At 28.4% G+C, this 19,336-nt stretch overlaps 1 protein-coding gene across 1 annotated transcript in view; it reads right to left on the bottom strand.

Annotated features, from left to right (window-relative positions):
• Nucleotides 1-19,336, bottom strand: part of LOC111641054 (voltage-dependent calcium channel type D subunit alpha-1-like) — a 142,250-nt gene that overhangs the window by 81,038 nt on the left and 41,876 nt on the right. The window contains exons 5-8 of the mRNA XM_023387161.1: nucleotides 18,124-18,230; nucleotides 13,646-13,798; nucleotides 10,165-10,355; nucleotides 5,130-5,229 (exon numbers count right to left, since the gene is read on the bottom strand). Coding sequence (XP_023242929.1) covers nucleotides 5,130-5,229; nucleotides 10,165-10,355; nucleotides 13,646-13,798; nucleotides 18,124-18,230 — 551 coding nt within the window. The remainder of the gene's footprint in view (nucleotides 1-5,129; nucleotides 5,230-10,164; nucleotides 10,356-13,645; nucleotides 13,799-18,123; nucleotides 18,231-19,336) is intronic.

Raw genomic sequence — 19,336 nt, 5'->3', positions numbered from 1 at the left:
ACTGATACAAAACAGTTATAAGTTAGACAATAATTAGTTAATGCTAATAGACTAAGTTATACAAGCAGGTAATGTACATACCAAAAAGTAAGACGACAGAGTAGCAGGTGCCAGCTTACAACAAGGTGCTGGGAGTGGAAGTGAGGGAGGTGTGTGTCAGTCCACATCTGGTGTACAAGTGGTGACAACATGTGATACAATTACAGGTTCCTAATGGTTTAACCAGTACATGTGGACATTACATCACAAAGATAATTTAGTTTTTAAAAGATATAATTATACCATCCTTCGTCAATTTTAACACCTAAGTTATCATTAATTCTATTAACATTGTCAATTTTTAAAATCTCTATGTGCTCAAGATATTTACGTTTATAAGTGTTAGTTTCAAATTTTATTGCTTTTATTGTACTTTTACTAATTTCAGAACCATACCACAACCATGCTTACTACTCATACCATTACAGTGGTGTCTTCAATTTTTATATTGTATGACTTTAGGCTTATTTTTAAGTTGACCGTTACCTTGTATAATTCTATTATAGCATTACCTTTAACTAATACCAACTGATGAGGGACTGTTTTCTATTGGAAAAATAGTCCGAAATGCATTTTGGGTTTTGTTTTCACACTGATGTAGTAACTTTTTGAGTTTATTAAATTGTTTTCACTTTGATCCCTGAGCATTTGTGCCCATCATTGGTCTGATAAGCCCTCACTATTATCTGCCTCACGGTTGTGAATAATTTAATTTAATTGATATAATAGGTAGTCTGTTAGCGTTGGTCAGTAGTAGTCGAAATTCAACACGAACATTTGTTTCTTGAAAATTTGATCACGATTTAAATACAGTATTTACTTTTAATATTACCAATATGTCATCAAAAAAAAAACGTGTTGTATTATCATTAAAAGACAAAGTACTGTATTTGTTTTGATTATCCGAATTTTTCCTTATCCGGACTACCTTCATCCCCAATTAGTCCGGATAATCGAGGTTCTACTGTATTTTATATGTAACTAGTGTTTTTATTAAAATTTTGCAGTATAAACAAACAATTCAATAAATATTCAATTTACTTAATCATTTGTTTATACATCTTTTATTAAATAAAACTGAAAACTTTTGTTAAACATTTTACCACTATTACTAAATATTGAATGATGATGGTTTATTGAAAAAATGTTGTTAGGCATATGAATGGTTTTTCCCTTCCTTGTAATTTATGCACCTGCCATTGATTTCAGCTTTGCAAATTTCCAATGCCTGTAGTGTTCTGAGGCAATCCAGGAACTTGTGATTAAGGTGACATTCTAGTTGCATATTAAAATATGCAACTAGATGCAAAATGTATAATGGGAATTTTGAATTGTGCAATGGGAATCCCATATTTGTACAGTAATTGTCTGATTCTGAGTTTCATAAGTATTTTACTCTTCTGGTTGTGTTAAAGTTAAAATATTTACCTAAATTACACAGTGTGGTAGAGCCTGTCCAAAATGGAACCCGAATAAAAAGGAATCCTACCAAACCAGAAAAAATATTCAGTACCAGAGAATGTGTCAGTTCATTTTTCTCTCCAAAAAATTTCTTGTATAACATCACTTCAAGAAAAAATCAATCTTTCTAAAATTTCTCTTCATCCATTCAGATTTCCTATAGGTTGAGTATTTCATATGCTTTGCTCAAATAATTTGTTCAGGCTGACCAATCAAATTTCATTTGATCATTTTCAGTAATATTCACTGTCATTGATAACCGCAACATTAAACTATCCTATCAGAATTTCACAGCTCAATTCACACCTACTGGCCTCCATGCAAAACTTCCTATTTATGTTAAAAATGTGATAAGAATCAGATGTGAACTATTTACTCTTGCAAATAATAATATAATTTTATTAAAACTTAAAAAATAGAATGATTTAGGAAATAAAAAGTAACCTATATCCTCTCTGGGACTATTCCAAATATATGTACAAAGTTTCATAGAAATTGGTTTATCCATTCTTGTGTGATTTTTGAATAAACAGAGACAGCTGTTAATTAAATTTTATATATTTATATAGATTTCAACTTTTTGATTTGAATCTAAAACTATAAATTATGTCAATTATATGGAATAGCTGAACTCAAATTGTGATTACTACACTAAAAATGTTTTTCATATGAAAAACTTTGTTAAAGATTATTTAGCTTGTTCCATAAGGAATCATCACATACTTACTAGTATATTACAGTAAAACCTCGATTATCTGGACCTCTATTATCCGGATTTTCGATTATCCGGATTGTTCAAAATAAACAAAAATTTTACGAATTTGTTGATTTGCACTTGACGAATTATGATACTGTTTATGTACGTGATGGAATGCATAACTTTTTTTGTTTCAACAACATCTCACCCGGCACAGTGGCCGTAAACTCTTAAATATTTTTGCATTGTAATAAAAATATAACTTGACATACGTATTTATAAATAATTTTATTTTCAAATTACATCGTTTCTATGACCAAGGGCGGCGTAAGGCATGGGCAACGTGGGCCACCTCCTATGCCTTGCGGTCCGAAGGGCCTCGCGTTTCGAAGGTTTATGCATTACTTAAAAGCCACAAACGTGACGAAAAAATTTTACTTGTCATAAAACAATAAATAGTTTGTCAAATTTTTATTCATAAAAATGCAGTTTCAACTGCTTTTTATTTTATAAAATCCGTCTTCTTGCACCACCAGACAGCCTTTTAAACAATCGGTAGTCTAAATTAATACAAAAGTTGCTTCTAGCCCTTGATATAATTATATCAATTAAATTAAATTATCCACAACCGTGAGGCAGATAATAGTGAGGGCTTATCAGACCAATGATGAGCACAAATGCTCAAAGATCAAAGTGAAAACAATTTAATAAACTCAAAAAGTTACTACATAAGTGTGAAAATGAAAACCCAAACTGCATTTCGGACTATTTTCCCAATAGAAAACAGTCCCTCATCAGTTGGTATTAGTTAAAGGTAATGCTATAATAGAATTATACAAGGTAACAGTCAACTTAAAAATAAGTCTAAAGTCATACAATATAAAAATTGAAGACACCACTGTAATAGTATGAGTAGTAAGCATCAACAGTAGGTATTATCTAAAGTAGGTGGTATATTAAAAATTATACAAAGTAAGGTAAACTTAAAACTATGCATAAAACTATACAATATAAAGGTGAAGATGCCAATATAACAGTATGAGCAGTAGGCAATATCAGTGTAGACAGGTGTAATAAATCTTCATGACCTTGCATGGTGGAATGACATACAGGGTGCTGATACAAAACAGTTATAAGTTAGACAATAATTAGTTAACACTAATGGACTAAAGTTATACAGACAGGTAATGTACATACCAAAAAGGTAAGATGACAGAGTAGCAGGTGCCAGCTTACAACAAGGTGCTAGGAGTGGTAGTGAGGGAGGTGTGTGTCAGTCTACATCTGGTGTACAAGTGGTGACAACATGTGATACAATTACAAGTTCCCAACGGTTTTTTTAACAGTACTGTACATGTGGACATTACATCACAGAGATATTTAGTATTTTAAAAGATATAATTATACCATCCTTCGTCAATTTTAACACCTAAGTTATCATTAATTCTATTAACATTGTCAATTTTTAAAATCTCTATGTGCTCAAGATATTTACGTTTATAAGTGTTAGTTTCAAATTTTATTGCTTTTATTGTACTTTTACTAATTTCAGAACCATACCACAACCATGCTTACTACTCATACCATTACAGTGGTGTCTTCAATTTTTATATTGTATGACTTTAGGCTTATTTTTAAGTTGACCGTTACCTTGTATAATTCTATTATAGCATTACCTTTAACTAATACCAACTGATGAGGGACTGTTTTCTATTGGAAAAATAGTCCGAAATGCATTTTGGGTTTTGTTTTCACACTGATGTAGTAACTTTTTGAGTTTATTAAATTGTTTTCACTTTGATCCCTGAGCATTTGTGCCCATCATTGGTCTGATAAGCCCTCACTATTATCTGCCTCACGGTTGTGAATAATTTAATTTAATTGATATAATAGGTAGTCTGTTAGCGTTGGTCAGTAGTAGTCGAAATTCAACACGAACATTTGTTTCTTGAAAATTTGATCACGATTTAAATACAGTATTTACTTTTAATATTACCAATATGTCATCAAAAAAAAAACGTGTTGTATTATCATTAAAAGACAAAGTACTGTATTTGTTTTGATTATCCGAATTTTTCCTTATCCGGACTACCTTCATCCCCAATTAGTCCGGATAATCGAGGTTCTACTGTATTTTATATGTAACTAGTGTTTTTATTAAAATTTTGCAGTATAAACAAACAATTCAATAAATATTCAATTTACTTAATCATTTGTTTATACATCTTTTATTAAATAAAACTGAAGATAACTATCACATAAAATTTACATTTAATTCATACATTTTGTTAAAAAATATTTTAAAAGTGATACAGTTTCCTCCAAACAATAGAAAATTTGAATCTTAGAATTATGCCAATTAATAATTTTTTAAAAATCTAAATAAAAAAAAAAGTTTTGTTATTTTGACAATAGTTAATAATTACCAAAAACATAGAATGCACAATTCCTAAAAAAGCAGTATACTTTGCAGTTCTAAAGTATTGAGACATTAAAAACTTAATTTTAATTTCAAATATATTTTTAAAGATTGGCTTTTCAAAAAAATATTTAATTTTTCTTTATATTTAATTTTATATTCATATATACTTTTATAATATTTAATTTTCCATCACCAGAGGATATTTTTTATCCATTTTACAATTTTTTGCAGAGGCATAGCTTCAAATAAAACATTGTCATTGTAAGTGAAAATTGTTTTCAGAAAAAAATAAACACATAATTATATCTGTGAAATCATCAACCAAAAAGAAAATATATTCCATTTTTTTTCCCTCTAAAAAACACTAAATATAATTCAATGAATCCTATTGAATTTACATTTCAAAATTTATAAATTTAGCATATTTAACATTATATAAATTTATAATCAGAATAAAAATCAAAAATGATTACAAAATATTGTAATTAATAAAAAAAAATATTTACCCACTAAGAACTCCAAGTACAAGGTTTAATACAAAAAAAGAGCCAATAATAATTAAACTAATAAAATATATCCATGGCCATTCATTTCCTACAGCATCATTAATCTGAAAATTGAAAGATTTTATCAGTATTTTCAAATTTTTCTGTATTAAATAACTTGAATATAAATAATAAATACAAAATTTTAATAAAATAATTATTAGTTTTTAATTTTGATATATAATTTTTATATAATTTTATAAAAACATAAAATTACTTTTGAGACCCAAATATATACCATATGAAGCTATATTAATTTCAGCTCTTTTTAACAGCAAACATCACGAAGTAACTAGAGTGAAATTTTAAATTACATCATATTATATTCCACATTGTACAACATAAATTAATATAACAGAGAAGACTGAATACTTTTTTGAGAGTAAAACAAAATAAATAAATTAGTTTTGGTAAAATTAATTTAATGAAAAAAATTACAAAATTCAAATATATATATATCTTTGTAAAATAAATAAATAAAAAGTATAATACATATATATATATATAACAATATATATATAATCAGAGCTTTCTTCTAAAAAATTACTATCAACATGTAAATGTGATGACTAAACATAAATTTCTGTTTTAGGAAAACTTAACAATAACAAAACAACAGTTAATATTATTAGTTATTTATTTTTCTTTATAAATGTACACATTTATATTGTAGTATTCATAGTATTTCCAAATTTTTATACATCTCCATTAACATTTTCTTCCCTATTTCTTTATTTTGGATTTAGTTCATTTGCTAAATGAGGCCCTTCTAGTACCCATGCTTTTACCTTACCGTTTCAAAATATTATCATTAGTGCTTCTATGTATCTCATTTCTTGACAAGAACATAGTGGAAACAGATAGTATTGTCCCAGTAGTGTTGGTATTCAGTATTATTTGATACTTGACTATATTCAATTACAAAATAAGTATTTGGTATTTGGAAAAATATTAAACACAGATATTCAGTATTTGGACCAAATACAGTATAATACTTCTTCAAAGCTGTACTATTCAGTTGAATAATCTCATTTTAGTTGCGAGAGAAAAGAAGAAAGAAAGGAAAAAATTAAGTGCAAAATAAAACAAAAATAACTTTAAAAACTCAGATATTTAAAAATATTGTTGTTTATTTTTTCTGAACATATGTAACTTTAACAAGCAATTATTTATTGTGACATCATCACAATGCTGGGCTGCAATTTTTAATCATATTTTTAATTTATTTAATTTAAAATATATGCTCTCCACCTTAAATTAGTACTGTAGTGTCTTGCTCCTATGCATCATACTTTTCCATTAGCAATCAAGTTGTATTGGTCATGTCTAACTCCTTTCAGGAGAAAATTTTTGAATTGAAATAATGTGACTTCTAGTTTGCATCAGATGTTCATATATAGTTAATTGGGCCTCTTGTCCCTAAGCTTTCCATATCTAGTCTTGAATTTCATTTATTTAACATCATTCTTAAGATTAAAGAAAGACAGACAAATGGACAGACAGATGACAATGGGAATTTACAGATGTACAATTTTTTTAAATTGCAGCCCAATAAATGATTTTGAGAAAATTTTATATTTATTAATAATCACAATTCAAGAGTGATAAATTGTAATGAAAAAAATTAATGTTTCTGCATTTATAGGAAGTAAACAATTTTACAACGGACACAGAACCAAAGTCCAGTGCATATAATACAAAAACTGGACACTGTACAAACATTTTCCAACTCCTTCAGAGTTCTTCTTCAGGTACGACTGAATGATTACCTGATGGAACGTTATTGGAACTAATGCGTATTTGTAAAAATTTTTAAAGCAACATAATTTGAATAACCGTTCAAAAATACAAATATAAATTTAATGTTGTGTTGTAAGTATTACAAAAAAAAACAACTGCACATGCAAACTGGAACTATACTTGAACAGAATAACACCTAAACACAAATTTCCAGTAAATTTGCATAAGTATTGCCATATGCATAATGATCATTCAATTAACGGCTACAATGTTATGTCTAACAGGGCTTGCCAGATCATTGACAACACCCTTTTCACCTTAAAATTTATTCAGGATGGTTCAAAGTTAGCTTGAAAATAGCTTAAAAATTTCTATGGACCACAACAAGTTTGTTGGTCATCATAAATACTTCCAGCTTTGTTGAACATATTAAATATTCACTAAATAAACCATTTTCTGGGACTGCCAAAACAATATCAGATATCAATGGCAAGAGTTAATTTTTTACTTTTCATCATATAATAATAATTTTTTAAGAATAAAAATATATAATCTCTATTATTAAATAAATGATAAATGATTATTAAATAAATTCCACCTTACTTTAAGCCAGTATTTCTGAAATCGGTGCTATAGCAACCTTGGAAGCAGAAGATTTAAGGAGCACTAAAAAGAAAGGTGGCATGGAAGATGAGAAGAATAAAACCTCATTTTAAAACAAAAAGTTTTATTGTTGAACTTCAAGAAGATAAACTGTAAATTCAGTTTTTGAAACATATGACTTTATGTGTAGATTACAAAATGCACTTCTCTTCATAAACATAATGAAAAAATACATAAGTTGCAATTATATGAATGAAATGAACTAAAGTACAGACTATTAAAGAAATTAATCAATCCATTATGAAATTACTAGGAAATTTATAGTTTCTCATAAACTGTCACAGCTTTAAGCTCAGTAATAGCATTTTCTTACTAATATTGTATAAAAATATATATTGGAGAAAAGGATTAAAATGGCAAAGTTAAGTTTTGTTTTTATTTAAATAAAACTGAAATACAGGCAGGATGAACCTTATTGTTTCATTTTGATAAATTTAACTATTATACTGAAACTTCAATATCAATAAAACTTTTATCATAATTTTATTCAATGTTTTAATGTCAAAATGTTGCCAATTGTTTCTTCACACAATGTTTAAAAGAATTTGGCAACATATCTAAAATATTATAATAAAAAGTTTGTCATCTTACTCCAACTGCAAATAGTCAAATGAAGCAGTTTATTAATCAATAGGAAGCAGTTTAGTGAAGCTGCTCAGTAATATTGAACTGGATGTGAAAAAATTAGTCTACATTAAGCCCATCACTAATTATTTTTATATTAATTAATTGAGTACTTTAAGACACTTTTGAAAATTATTTATTTATTTATTTTTCCAGTTATAAAATAAATACTTACATTTAAAAAATTTTAGTTAAAATTTAATTTGCAGTTTATCATTTTTGACTGATTTTCTGAGGGCACTAATGAAATATATACACTAAAAGCAATGTTGTCACCTCATAGGATTTTTTCCAATTCATGAAAATTTACAGTAATTTTATTAAAAATATTAAACAAAAATTTACATTTATTTAATTCTGGGCATTAATACTTTATCTATTTCTTACAAATAAAATATTTTGTATTTTAGTTGAATTGTATAATCAAGCTTTTAGAACAGTAATGAAAATATACAAGATATATTTATGACATTTTTTATCAAGAATTTAGCTATATATTTATTACTAACATATTAATTAAAGATGAGAATTTACATTTTTTTATATTAAATGAAAATAAAAATAATTAATTACAGAGTGAAAACATTACTTTAAAAAATATATTTTGATAAAATAGTATTAATTAAATATTGTTGGTCTAGTTCCATGTTTTATTAACCATTCCCAATCAAAATGGAGACGTATTCATGTGCATATCCTAACTCCATAGCCTTTCAAATACATTTCATGGAAGACAATTCTAACGTAAGAGAGACCTTATTGGCTGTGCCATTTCATTCTGATTCCCAAAAGCTATATCTGTTGCAATGTATGTTCTAACTCATTCAATACCAGTACCTCTTAAGTCATGTGGCAGTTTGTGTTGTAATGGTGATGTGCATCCTGCTTTGTGTGTGCTTGGAGATATTAATTTACATGTTACTTATGGATTATCTCCAAGATTTAGACATCATTTCTGTAGGAATTGACAATTCTTTGCACAAGCCAGAAAAAGATNAAAATATAATATAATATAAAAAAATTTTTGAATGTAAAATTTTATTGCATGAAATTATTATTATCTATTTAAACTCAATTATGATTTAAATTTTCATATCAATGTCCTTTTTTATTTAACAACACTTTCAAATAAGACAAGGGTAGAATTCTGCTGTTAAAAATTTATGTTAATGTTCTGCTATAGTCAAACCTTGGTTTTTGAACTTAATTCATTCCTAAAAGATGTTTGAAAACCAATCTGTTCTAAAACCAAAACAAAGTTTCCCATAAGAAACAATATGAAATGGATTAAATCGTTCTTGACTGCCAAAACAATGCCTTTTGTTTTTTTTTTTTACCTTTTTAGCTGTACTTCATGCATAAAAATGTCTGAAAATGCAATATAATATTATATATAATATAATATTGCATTAATAAATATTGAATATTAATATTATAATATATAATATTATATTAATAAATTTTTGTTGTTTAATTTAACTTAAGCACCTTAAAACATGAGTTCTTGGATGCATTTATATTATGTGAATATTACAATTAATCTAGTTTTTATGAATTACAGTAATTTGATTTAGATTCAGCTGTGGCGCACACTGAAAAATGGAAATAGTATCATTTCTGCATGTGCATTGAAATCTAATTTAGATAGCATCATCATCAATGATTCATGTCATGACATCTAATGGCATGGCACTCTCAGTGGCACTAACTTCTGAATCAGTAGTCCTGTCATTCATTCGTCAGGCCATTGACTTTCTTTAACATAGGAAGTATATGAAGTTGACTGTCTATGTATCTCTAATCTGTGGCCAGCTCTTGCCAAATAGTTTGTTTGGTAAGAGTTATTGGATAACAACTGGGATAAATATGAATTCAGAATTTTGTTCTTGAACGAAATTGTTTGAAAACCAAAGTTTGACTGTATTTTAAATGCTATCAAATAGTGCATATGTTATCTATAAATATTTACTTACATTATATAAAACATTTGTCCATCCTTCATTCGTAACACATTGGAATACTGTGAGCATTGCAAGGCCAAAATTATCAAAATTTGTAATTCCATAATTTGGTCCTTCCCAATATGTTCTACAAACTTCAGCAAGAGAAGCATTGCAATGGTAACCTCCTCCACATGGATGAGGTTCTTCTAAGGCAATTAACCCTAAATAATATTAATTTTTATAGAATACCTATTCACTAAAATTAAAAAATTCATTCAGAACAAAAGTCTGATACAAACTCAGTATATAAAAAATTAAATATAATTATTAAACTATAAAAATTAATTACTACATATTAAGTTTATATAAGTTATAATAAATTACAAATAATTTGCTTTATACAGACACACTACAGTGATTTTTTTCAAAACACTTGGCAGATTATTCATCTCTTTATTCAGTTGGAGATGAATAATCTGCCAAGTGTGAAAAAAGTCGCTGTAGTGTGTCTGTATAAAGAAAAGTAAACTACAGCACGGTTTCATCAGAATCAAATACAAATAATTTCATAATAATAATAAGAAATATTTAGGCATAAATAATAATAAATATTTAGGCATATTTTCTCATAAGAAATCTCCAATTACAACATTATTACTTATAATCTGATTTAAATAGTATAATTTAGAATTTTCTTAGTAGGTTTAGTTTAATAAAAAGTAAATTAAAAATATAGTATTATATAAATTTCCAACTATAGAAAAATATAAATATGAAATCAAAATTATATAAAATAGAATTATTTGATAAAATAGTAATATTAATCAACAAAATCAAAAGACTTTCAATAAAAAATTATAGTAATTCTATTTTGTTTAAAATAATTGTTTTTATTTTGATAAAGTAACATTTATGAATATTTTATTAATTATACTCTCATGTTTTTTCAATTATTCAATACAATATTAAAGCATATGTTAGAATTTTTAACATTCTCAATAAAAATTATTATTTAATTATTTTATTTGATTGCTTTATTGTACAAAGGGAACTTAAGATGTATGGTACAGTATAAGTTAGTTCAACTGTTTATATATGTTAACAAAGAAATAAAAAGTTTCTCAAACTCCCATATAACTAATATTTGAAGACTCCAACTAATTTACAATACTTCCATAACTGCCAAAAATCTGTTGGCAGAAAGATTCCAGAACTCTACAAGATACAAAAAAAAATGTATTACCATTCTAACACAATTAGGAATAATAATAACACAATAGGAACAAAAAGTGTATGGAATACTGATTTAATTGGCAATTTACTTCATATAAAAGATACAATGATACCTTGATTCAAAGGAAAGTTATACATACAGGGAAAAGGGAAATGAAAGGGAAGCCTCATCTCAGACACTATAGTGAGTTGATAATTCAACACCTTGAAAATAACATCCTAAACATCTGGTGTCAAAGACCAAATCTCTAAGAGTTTCTGAACACCATTAATTTCAATTCATGTGACTTATTCTCTCTGTGGAACAAGAAGGCCTGTCCTTGGCACACTTCTTGGACCTTAACATCAGCATCCAAAGAAGTAATATTTACATCTCAGTCTACAGGAAACCTTCATATATCCTATATACATCTTAGCAGTTTCCCATGATCCCTTCATGTTTAAGTAAGAAGCCTTCTGAGCCTTTGTTAGAAGAGTCTTTATCTGCATTTCAAACAACAAAGACAGGGCACAGGAACTCAAACACATCTACAACATTGCAGCTTAAAAATTCTATATTCAATACACTAGAACTTATTATACAAAGTTTCACAACGTCTTTCTTTCTTTTTTCTAGCACTTTCTTTAATTTAACTAACATTTTTGGTCATTTTAAATGGCTGAAATCATTAGTGAAATTAAAGAAAGTGCTAGAAAAAAAAAAGAAAGGCATTGTAAAACTTTGCAGCTTAACATAGTTACCACAGAAAAAATAATTAAAGGCCTTATCAGATTATATTCCTAACATACTACCAAACACAACAAGAAAAACAAACCATACAAGGCATAAGGTATAACCAGCATCTCAAACAAACTTACATGGAAATAGTAAGGGCCAATAATGTACATATGGCTTTTAAATGCAACCCTATGGTATACTTGTTACTGAGGAACTCCAAGAGCCTGCACAAATAACTTTGGTTGTTTGTGCAGGCTCTTGGAGTTTTTCAATAACAATTATTTTTTACTGTTTCTGTCCTATGGGACTAAGAGAATCTTTATTTTTAATCATGTCTATCATGGTTTTGGCCATGTCCACAATGGGAGCAGCTAGGTTTTCTAACAAAAACTTAGTTAAAATTTGTAACCCAACAAGTATGATTGATTCAACAAATAATATAAAAACTTAATAATTGATAATTCAATGAAATTAGTTTAATTAAAATTTATCACTTATTTTCCAGAATGGCTACTTCCTATTTAATGCTGGGTATCCATAAAATTTTACCATAATGCTATCTCACTTACAAAGCATCTTGATTTATGGTTTTGAACTTATGGCAACCCTAACTTTGCTCCCAATCAGGGTCTATTTCACAAAGCAGACTTGGACATTTGGATTCACTAATTTTTTATCTGACATAGCTGTTCTTTTTCTCTTTTTATTATTACACAATAGCTTAATTTTAAAATGGTGAAATATTATGTGAGCAATTGGCACTTTAGAATAATAAACACTGCTTAGAATCAAAGTTGCTTTAACTCTGATTCTAAGATTCTGATTAAAAGATTCTGCTTCATTATTTCTGAAGAAGAATATCATGAGCAATTCTCCAATTAACTGAACAAGAAAAAGAATTACATATGAAGCAGATCTCTCAAAGATGAATCCTCTCAAGCAGAAACTGAATGACAGTTTGAAGAATGTTTTTGTAAAAGCTGGGAATTATTTGAAGAGGATGAATCAAAAATCTCTACAGAGACCAGGCTCGAAATGCCCAACATTGAGAAAATGCAGAAAATCTAAAATTGCTATTAATACCCCCAGTGCTACTAAAAGGTGTAAAAAAAAAAAACACTTACATTTAGCAATTGCAAAAAATGTCCTACACATTGTAGAGAAAACTTTTTGAGACTTGGAAAAAATTTAAACCAGTGTTATTGTCAATTGGCATAAAATGAGGAAACCTATATTCAATTAAGTGTAAATATAATATAATATTATATATATATTTACACTAATTGACAATGATGTTGGTTTCAAATTTTTTCCAGTCACAAAAAACTTTTTTCACAATTTGTAGAATATTTTATTCTATACATTGAGGAATATTTATATTATTATAATTCTAACTCTATAATAGCATAAAAACATTAAATTATATAACTATAAAATTATTTATTAATTATTTTATTGATTATAAATTATTGATATCATCAAAAATATTTACTGTATATTCATTAGCAATAAATATTTTTTAATTAAAAATCTACCAATAAAAATTAATATAATACTAACCTGTGAAATTATTATAGCATGTCTGATGCATTTTTCCTGAGAATAATTCTAATCCTATGATAGCATAGATAATAATAACAAATATGACAAGTAGACCAATATGAAGTAATGGCACCATGGCTCGAAGAATTGAATTAAGTACAACCTGTAAACCTAAAAATATTTAATTATGAAGATTTTATATGAAACAATTTTAATATAAAAGAATATGTAATAGTCAAATCAGTAAAAATAATGTTTCTTACAATTTTATTTTATTTTATGTAAGTTTTAAAACTTGGATTAGGCAAATATGAATCTAATTAATCTATTAATTTATTAGTAATGTATTTATGTTGAATGCATGTAATAATAATGTTGGAAAAAGAAGAAAATAAAAACATAAGTAATTGAAATATCAATCGCACAATTCATTACTGTAAATAATTTTTAATTTTTATATTCATTTTCTTTTGATTTTCCTATTTCTCTTTATTGTTATTGTCATTATTAACAACTAGGTTTCCTATTTTGCTATTGTCCTTGTGGTTGAATTTACTATCATAAATCCTGTTAACATTTTTAAAATTCTATTATATACAAATATAATTTTTTTTGGAATATATTTATTTTCTAACAGGCAATTATTTTATTCTGACATTGTTACAATGCCAGGCTGCAATTTTTAATCATATTTTTTAATTTACTTAATTTAAAATGTATGCTATCCCCTTTGAAATTAGTAGTGTCTTGCCACTGTTCATCATACTTTTCCTTTTGCAATTGAGTTGTGCCAGTCATCTATCTATCTAACTAAATAAATAACATCAACTAACAATTGAGTAGATTTTGATAGAATCATAAATAATTTTGCTAGTAAAAAAGCAAGAAAAATATATTTGTAATTTTGTATTTTGATTTATAAATAAAAGAAATAAAATTATTTTTGTTAAACTTAATTTTCAGATTGTGTCTAAATAGATATGATGTGTATTATGTATTTCCCAAAGGAAGGGAGGCAATTGACAGACTGCACCAAATGGCTCACACTGTAGTTACATTGTGGCGGTACGCCATGATTTTGTAAATAGGGGTAGATATAAGTTTTATTTCTCCTAAATTCCTTTGTCTTTAACGTGTTTCTAGAACTTTCTAACCTATTCTTTTTCTATGGGTGGGGGACCTTTGTCCAAGGACAAAGGGAGAAGACAAAGGGGACATTAAGAAGCCCTGAGGCCATCAGGAAAATGAACAAGACACTTTTGGGGTCAGCGTCCAAGGTGTGCAGACGTAGGAAAGAGCAAGCTAGAGGTTTGTCGCCTAGTGGGACAAAGAAAAAAAAAAGGCTTGGAAGTGGTCTGCAAACGGATGAAAATTAGAAGGACACCCAGATTAAGACTTCAAAAACGCTCTCGAATTCTCAAGAGACGGAAACGAGAGGAAGAAAATTGATTCAAGTACTGATATAGAGAAGATTGGAGACTCCCAAGTTTACCCGGGTACCCCCACAAATCTGTCCTTTATACTTGTCTCTTCTCTTCGTATCTCTTAATTTCTTCACCCTTCTTCCTTAGCATATAAGCTAGATTAAGGTAGATTTAAGTTAGTTGTAGTATCTCAAACCATAACTTTTATTGTCGCGAGCACATGTCTTCTGCTTGTGAAAACATAGAATTTTGTCGGACGGATTCGAACTTGTGCACGTACTATAGTTTGGGATCAAGTGTGTTTAGTGTAAACGAACCAGGTGTATGAAGGACTACGTAGCTGTAGTTGAATAAATATCCTATTTAATTTATGGTTACTTCTTTGTCATCCTTTTTTTTGTCCTCCACACCACCACAACACCACTGCCTTATGATTTTGATCATGACTTTTTAAAAGACAAATATGGAAGTAAATTTCATAGTTAGGAGGATGACATTAGAATGTTCTGTTACTAATTACTACTACATCAGAAAAGACCAGAAAGATAAACAATTATGCAAATGTTCTTCAAGAAATCTTAAATACTAATAAATATTATTATTTGAAAAACACTTCTTGATGTTAAGATGAATTAATAACAAACAGTTTTATTTATATATTCTATTGCTTTTGGTGGTTGCAGAATATCATCAGTTCATTTACAAAGAAAACAAGTAAAAGGGCAAGGGCGATTTTTGGGACAAAACTATGTCTTCAGAGACTCAGGGCTTGACGCGATCATTCAAACTTTGCCGGCCTCGGCCACAGCCACGAGGCATTTTCAGTAATATTAACCTATCCAATGTCAAAATTTCTGTCCATTGCATGTCGCCCCAGGTTGAATTTCTGTCGATTCCTAATGAAAATTTCCCATTTTTGAAAAGAAAAAAAAATCGTGGCTATTGTATCATCCAAAATAGTTTTTTTAGTTTGCACAAACAAAATTAATATATTAATGAATGTAAAAACGGAAAAAAGTTATATTTCAGAGTTACTTTTAATATAAAATTATAACAACAAGCGCATCTAGTTTCAAAAGCATTCCGATGCTGAAACGAGATATCTTGGGTCAACTGATCAAGGTCAGCAGGTCACGACCAGAGAGGTAAATGGGTTTTTTCAAAGATTCGTTTGTCAAAATTCGATTTCACAACGTTTGCATTTCCCAACTTTCCAATGATATATGCATGCTCAAATCTCGCACTCTTGCCTGTTTGTAGAAATGGCATGGCAATGCCATTTCTACAAACAGGCAATGCACATGCATAACTGTATTCTTTCTACAAACAGGCAATTCATCGTCATGGCAATGCACATGCATAACTGTATTCTTTTAAAATCAGTTTGTGCTGTTCCATTTTTCAAATTTAATTTTCAAAATTAATTTCATAATCATTGTTCTACACTTGCACAGGTTAGAATCTAACTGATTTTAAACCTGATGAAGACCGAGAGTACAATCGAAAACGTTTGTTTATTATTAAATTGATTACTACTGGATGTTTAAAGGTTTTGGAGTTTTAATTGTTTGTAGAAAGATGTCACCATTTTGTATTTTATTCTGACTCAGTTCTTGGTCCCCTGAATACCTACAAGTCTGATTTTTTTTATGTGCACATGATTTTGGGCACCTAATACTCTGTGCCAAATTGCAACTCCTGACATGTCCCCCTACACATCTAAGGTGTACAGCACTGCAATTTTATAAACAAGACATAGTCTTGTCAAAAATATATAATAATAATAATAAAGCTAATTTAAATTGACTACATTTAATTTATTTGATATATTTTTTTCACTTGATCGAACTGTCTTCAAAAGTTTATCATTTTAACTTAATACATTTAAAAACATTTACTAAAAATAAATTTTAAAGATAAACTCTAAATATGTAACATTAGATTTAATATTATATGAAATATAGTCATTTGTGATTTCATACATTATCTCATACTAGAATAATTCCAATTTTATTTATTATTTTTTTTTTTTGTATAGCATTCTACAGCTAGTATTTTTTTAATCATTTTCTTATTTATTGCATAATACCTTCTCCACTGCTTGTTCTTTGTTCTATATTCTAGAATCTTCCTTCTTTGTGGGCCACATGCTAGATTGGATAACAGCCAGAGGAGGAGCCACCCTTTTAATATATATATGGATGTGGGAACATTGAAGTTAAGTTTTTTATTTTCCTTTTAAATGTAGTTCACTACAATCAAAAGGAAAATGAAAAGCTTAACTTTAGAACAGTAAAAGTACTAGCATGAAAAGAACTTGCAGGATAGGAGCTGGTAGATAAACTAAAACAAAAAGGAAGGAGAAAAAATGGACTAGAAGGAAGAAAATAGACACGAGAACTGCTTTACTTTTGTCTCTACCCACTAAAAACACTGACTGGAAAGTCAATCTTGTTAGTGGATAGTGGATAGTCAAACAACTATAACATACAGTGTAAGGAACCAAACATATATAAGAAAACAATTCAAAAGTGAGTCCCTAATCAATTTTTTAGAACTCTGAATTCCATCCAATTTGGCCCACATTCTCCAATTTCTATCTTATCTATTTTAATCATATAAGTGCATCTAGGTATAAGTTTTTTTTTTGTAAAAACCAGGATTTTGAACAAAGGAGAGGCTATGGTCAATATATTGTACTAAACACAATAAGTGTGTATCATACTGGTGTGAAAATGTAAATAAAATTAATTTTTATTTTTGTTTTTGTATTTGAGATTTTTATTTTATTGTTTACATATTCAGAGAAACCACTTATAGCTTTAACAACTAGGTTTCCATACTTTCTCTTTCCTTATAACTTTTTTGAAAATACATTAATCTTAAAAAGCCTTTGGCAGAGCTAGTTTGCAAGTTTGTTTCTTTAAATCGTGAAGAAATAAGCTGAAATTTTTAGATGTAAAATAAATAAATATATATATAAAATTATATTAAAAAGTAATATTTGTTCTAATTCTATGATATAAATAAAAGAATTTTTTAATAATTTAAATTCATTTAAATATTACTCACTTGGAACACCTGAAACTAATTTCAAAGGCCTTAAAACTCTGAATGCTCGAAGTGCTTTAACATCAAAACCTTCTTTCATAAATGTGGACAAAGCTGTACTAATAATGCTACAAATAAATAATAAAATAAAATAATAGTTGATATTATTTTAAATTTAATTCAAGTATATAATAAATTTTTTACATTTAAATATAAATTACATGGTTAGAATAGATACTTACATATAAACACACTTGACAAACCTTTATGTCTGGTAACATTTAAAATTTGTGAAACGAATGTTTTAGGCCTCATTCGAGGTCTGTTTCAGGTTAAATTGAGAAAGAATTCCAAACTTAGAATGCCTTGTATTGAACAATTTCAAATGTTAAATTTTAAAATAAAATTGGAACATGGTTATTAACTGTATTTATTCGTTGCAAGATCATGCCATCTATGTATAAATACATAGGGTGTCCCATCTAAGTCTATTAATTGCGGAACTGGTATAACCGTAAATAATACACACTCACGGAGCATCAGCAACCTCTTGTTCCTCGCATACGTAGCACCAGATGTACAATAATGCGTTGCTGTCTTTAAAGTTGATACATCTATCCGTCAGGCTGGCCCATGTATATTTCAAGGACCTCGAGGACCCTGATGTGATCCATGTGAAAGGCCCTATTTATCAGATTGGTGTTGGACAGGTCCATGTGAACTTCTGTGTTGATGGCATAGGTGGAAAGGGCAGTGGTGTATCATGCATGGTCTATGTCATATTTGTGCTCACAGGCTCTCTGTTTGATGGAACATTTGGTGGAGCCAATGTACACCAAGTCTCACCTAAACCTGTCATCTTTTATTGGGACACTGTACATATCCTGAGCCCTGAGATTGACAGACTCGTCTTTCACATTGCGCAATAACGTATATATAGAGGGGGATCTTTGATAGGCCAAATTGGTGCCTGTTTTGGCTGCAATTTCTTTACACAAGATATGAAGTTGTTGGCTGTACTCAACCATAGTGTGTCTGGTTATGGGGTCCCAATTCTGATCCCCATTTGAGCCTTTTGAATACTGGGAATGTGGCCTGATATAGGCATGTGCCAACCCAAGTAGATTGAATTGTTAAAGGTTTGTCAAGTGAGTTCATTAACACCGGTAAGATATTGTTACTTACATATAAATTTATTATTAATCTATGATGTAATCATGTTAAATTGGTACCG

The sequence above is a fragment of the Centruroides sculpturatus genome, unplaced genomic scaffold (genome assembly GCF_000671375.1).
Source record: "Centruroides sculpturatus isolate CEXI.00-Female unplaced genomic scaffold, Cexi_2.0 scaffold1517, whole genome shotgun sequence".
NCBI classification, from domain to species: Eukaryota; Metazoa; Arthropoda; class Arachnida; order Scorpiones; family Buthidae; genus Centruroides; species Centruroides sculpturatus.
This window is presented reverse-complemented; position numbering and strand designations above follow the sequence as displayed.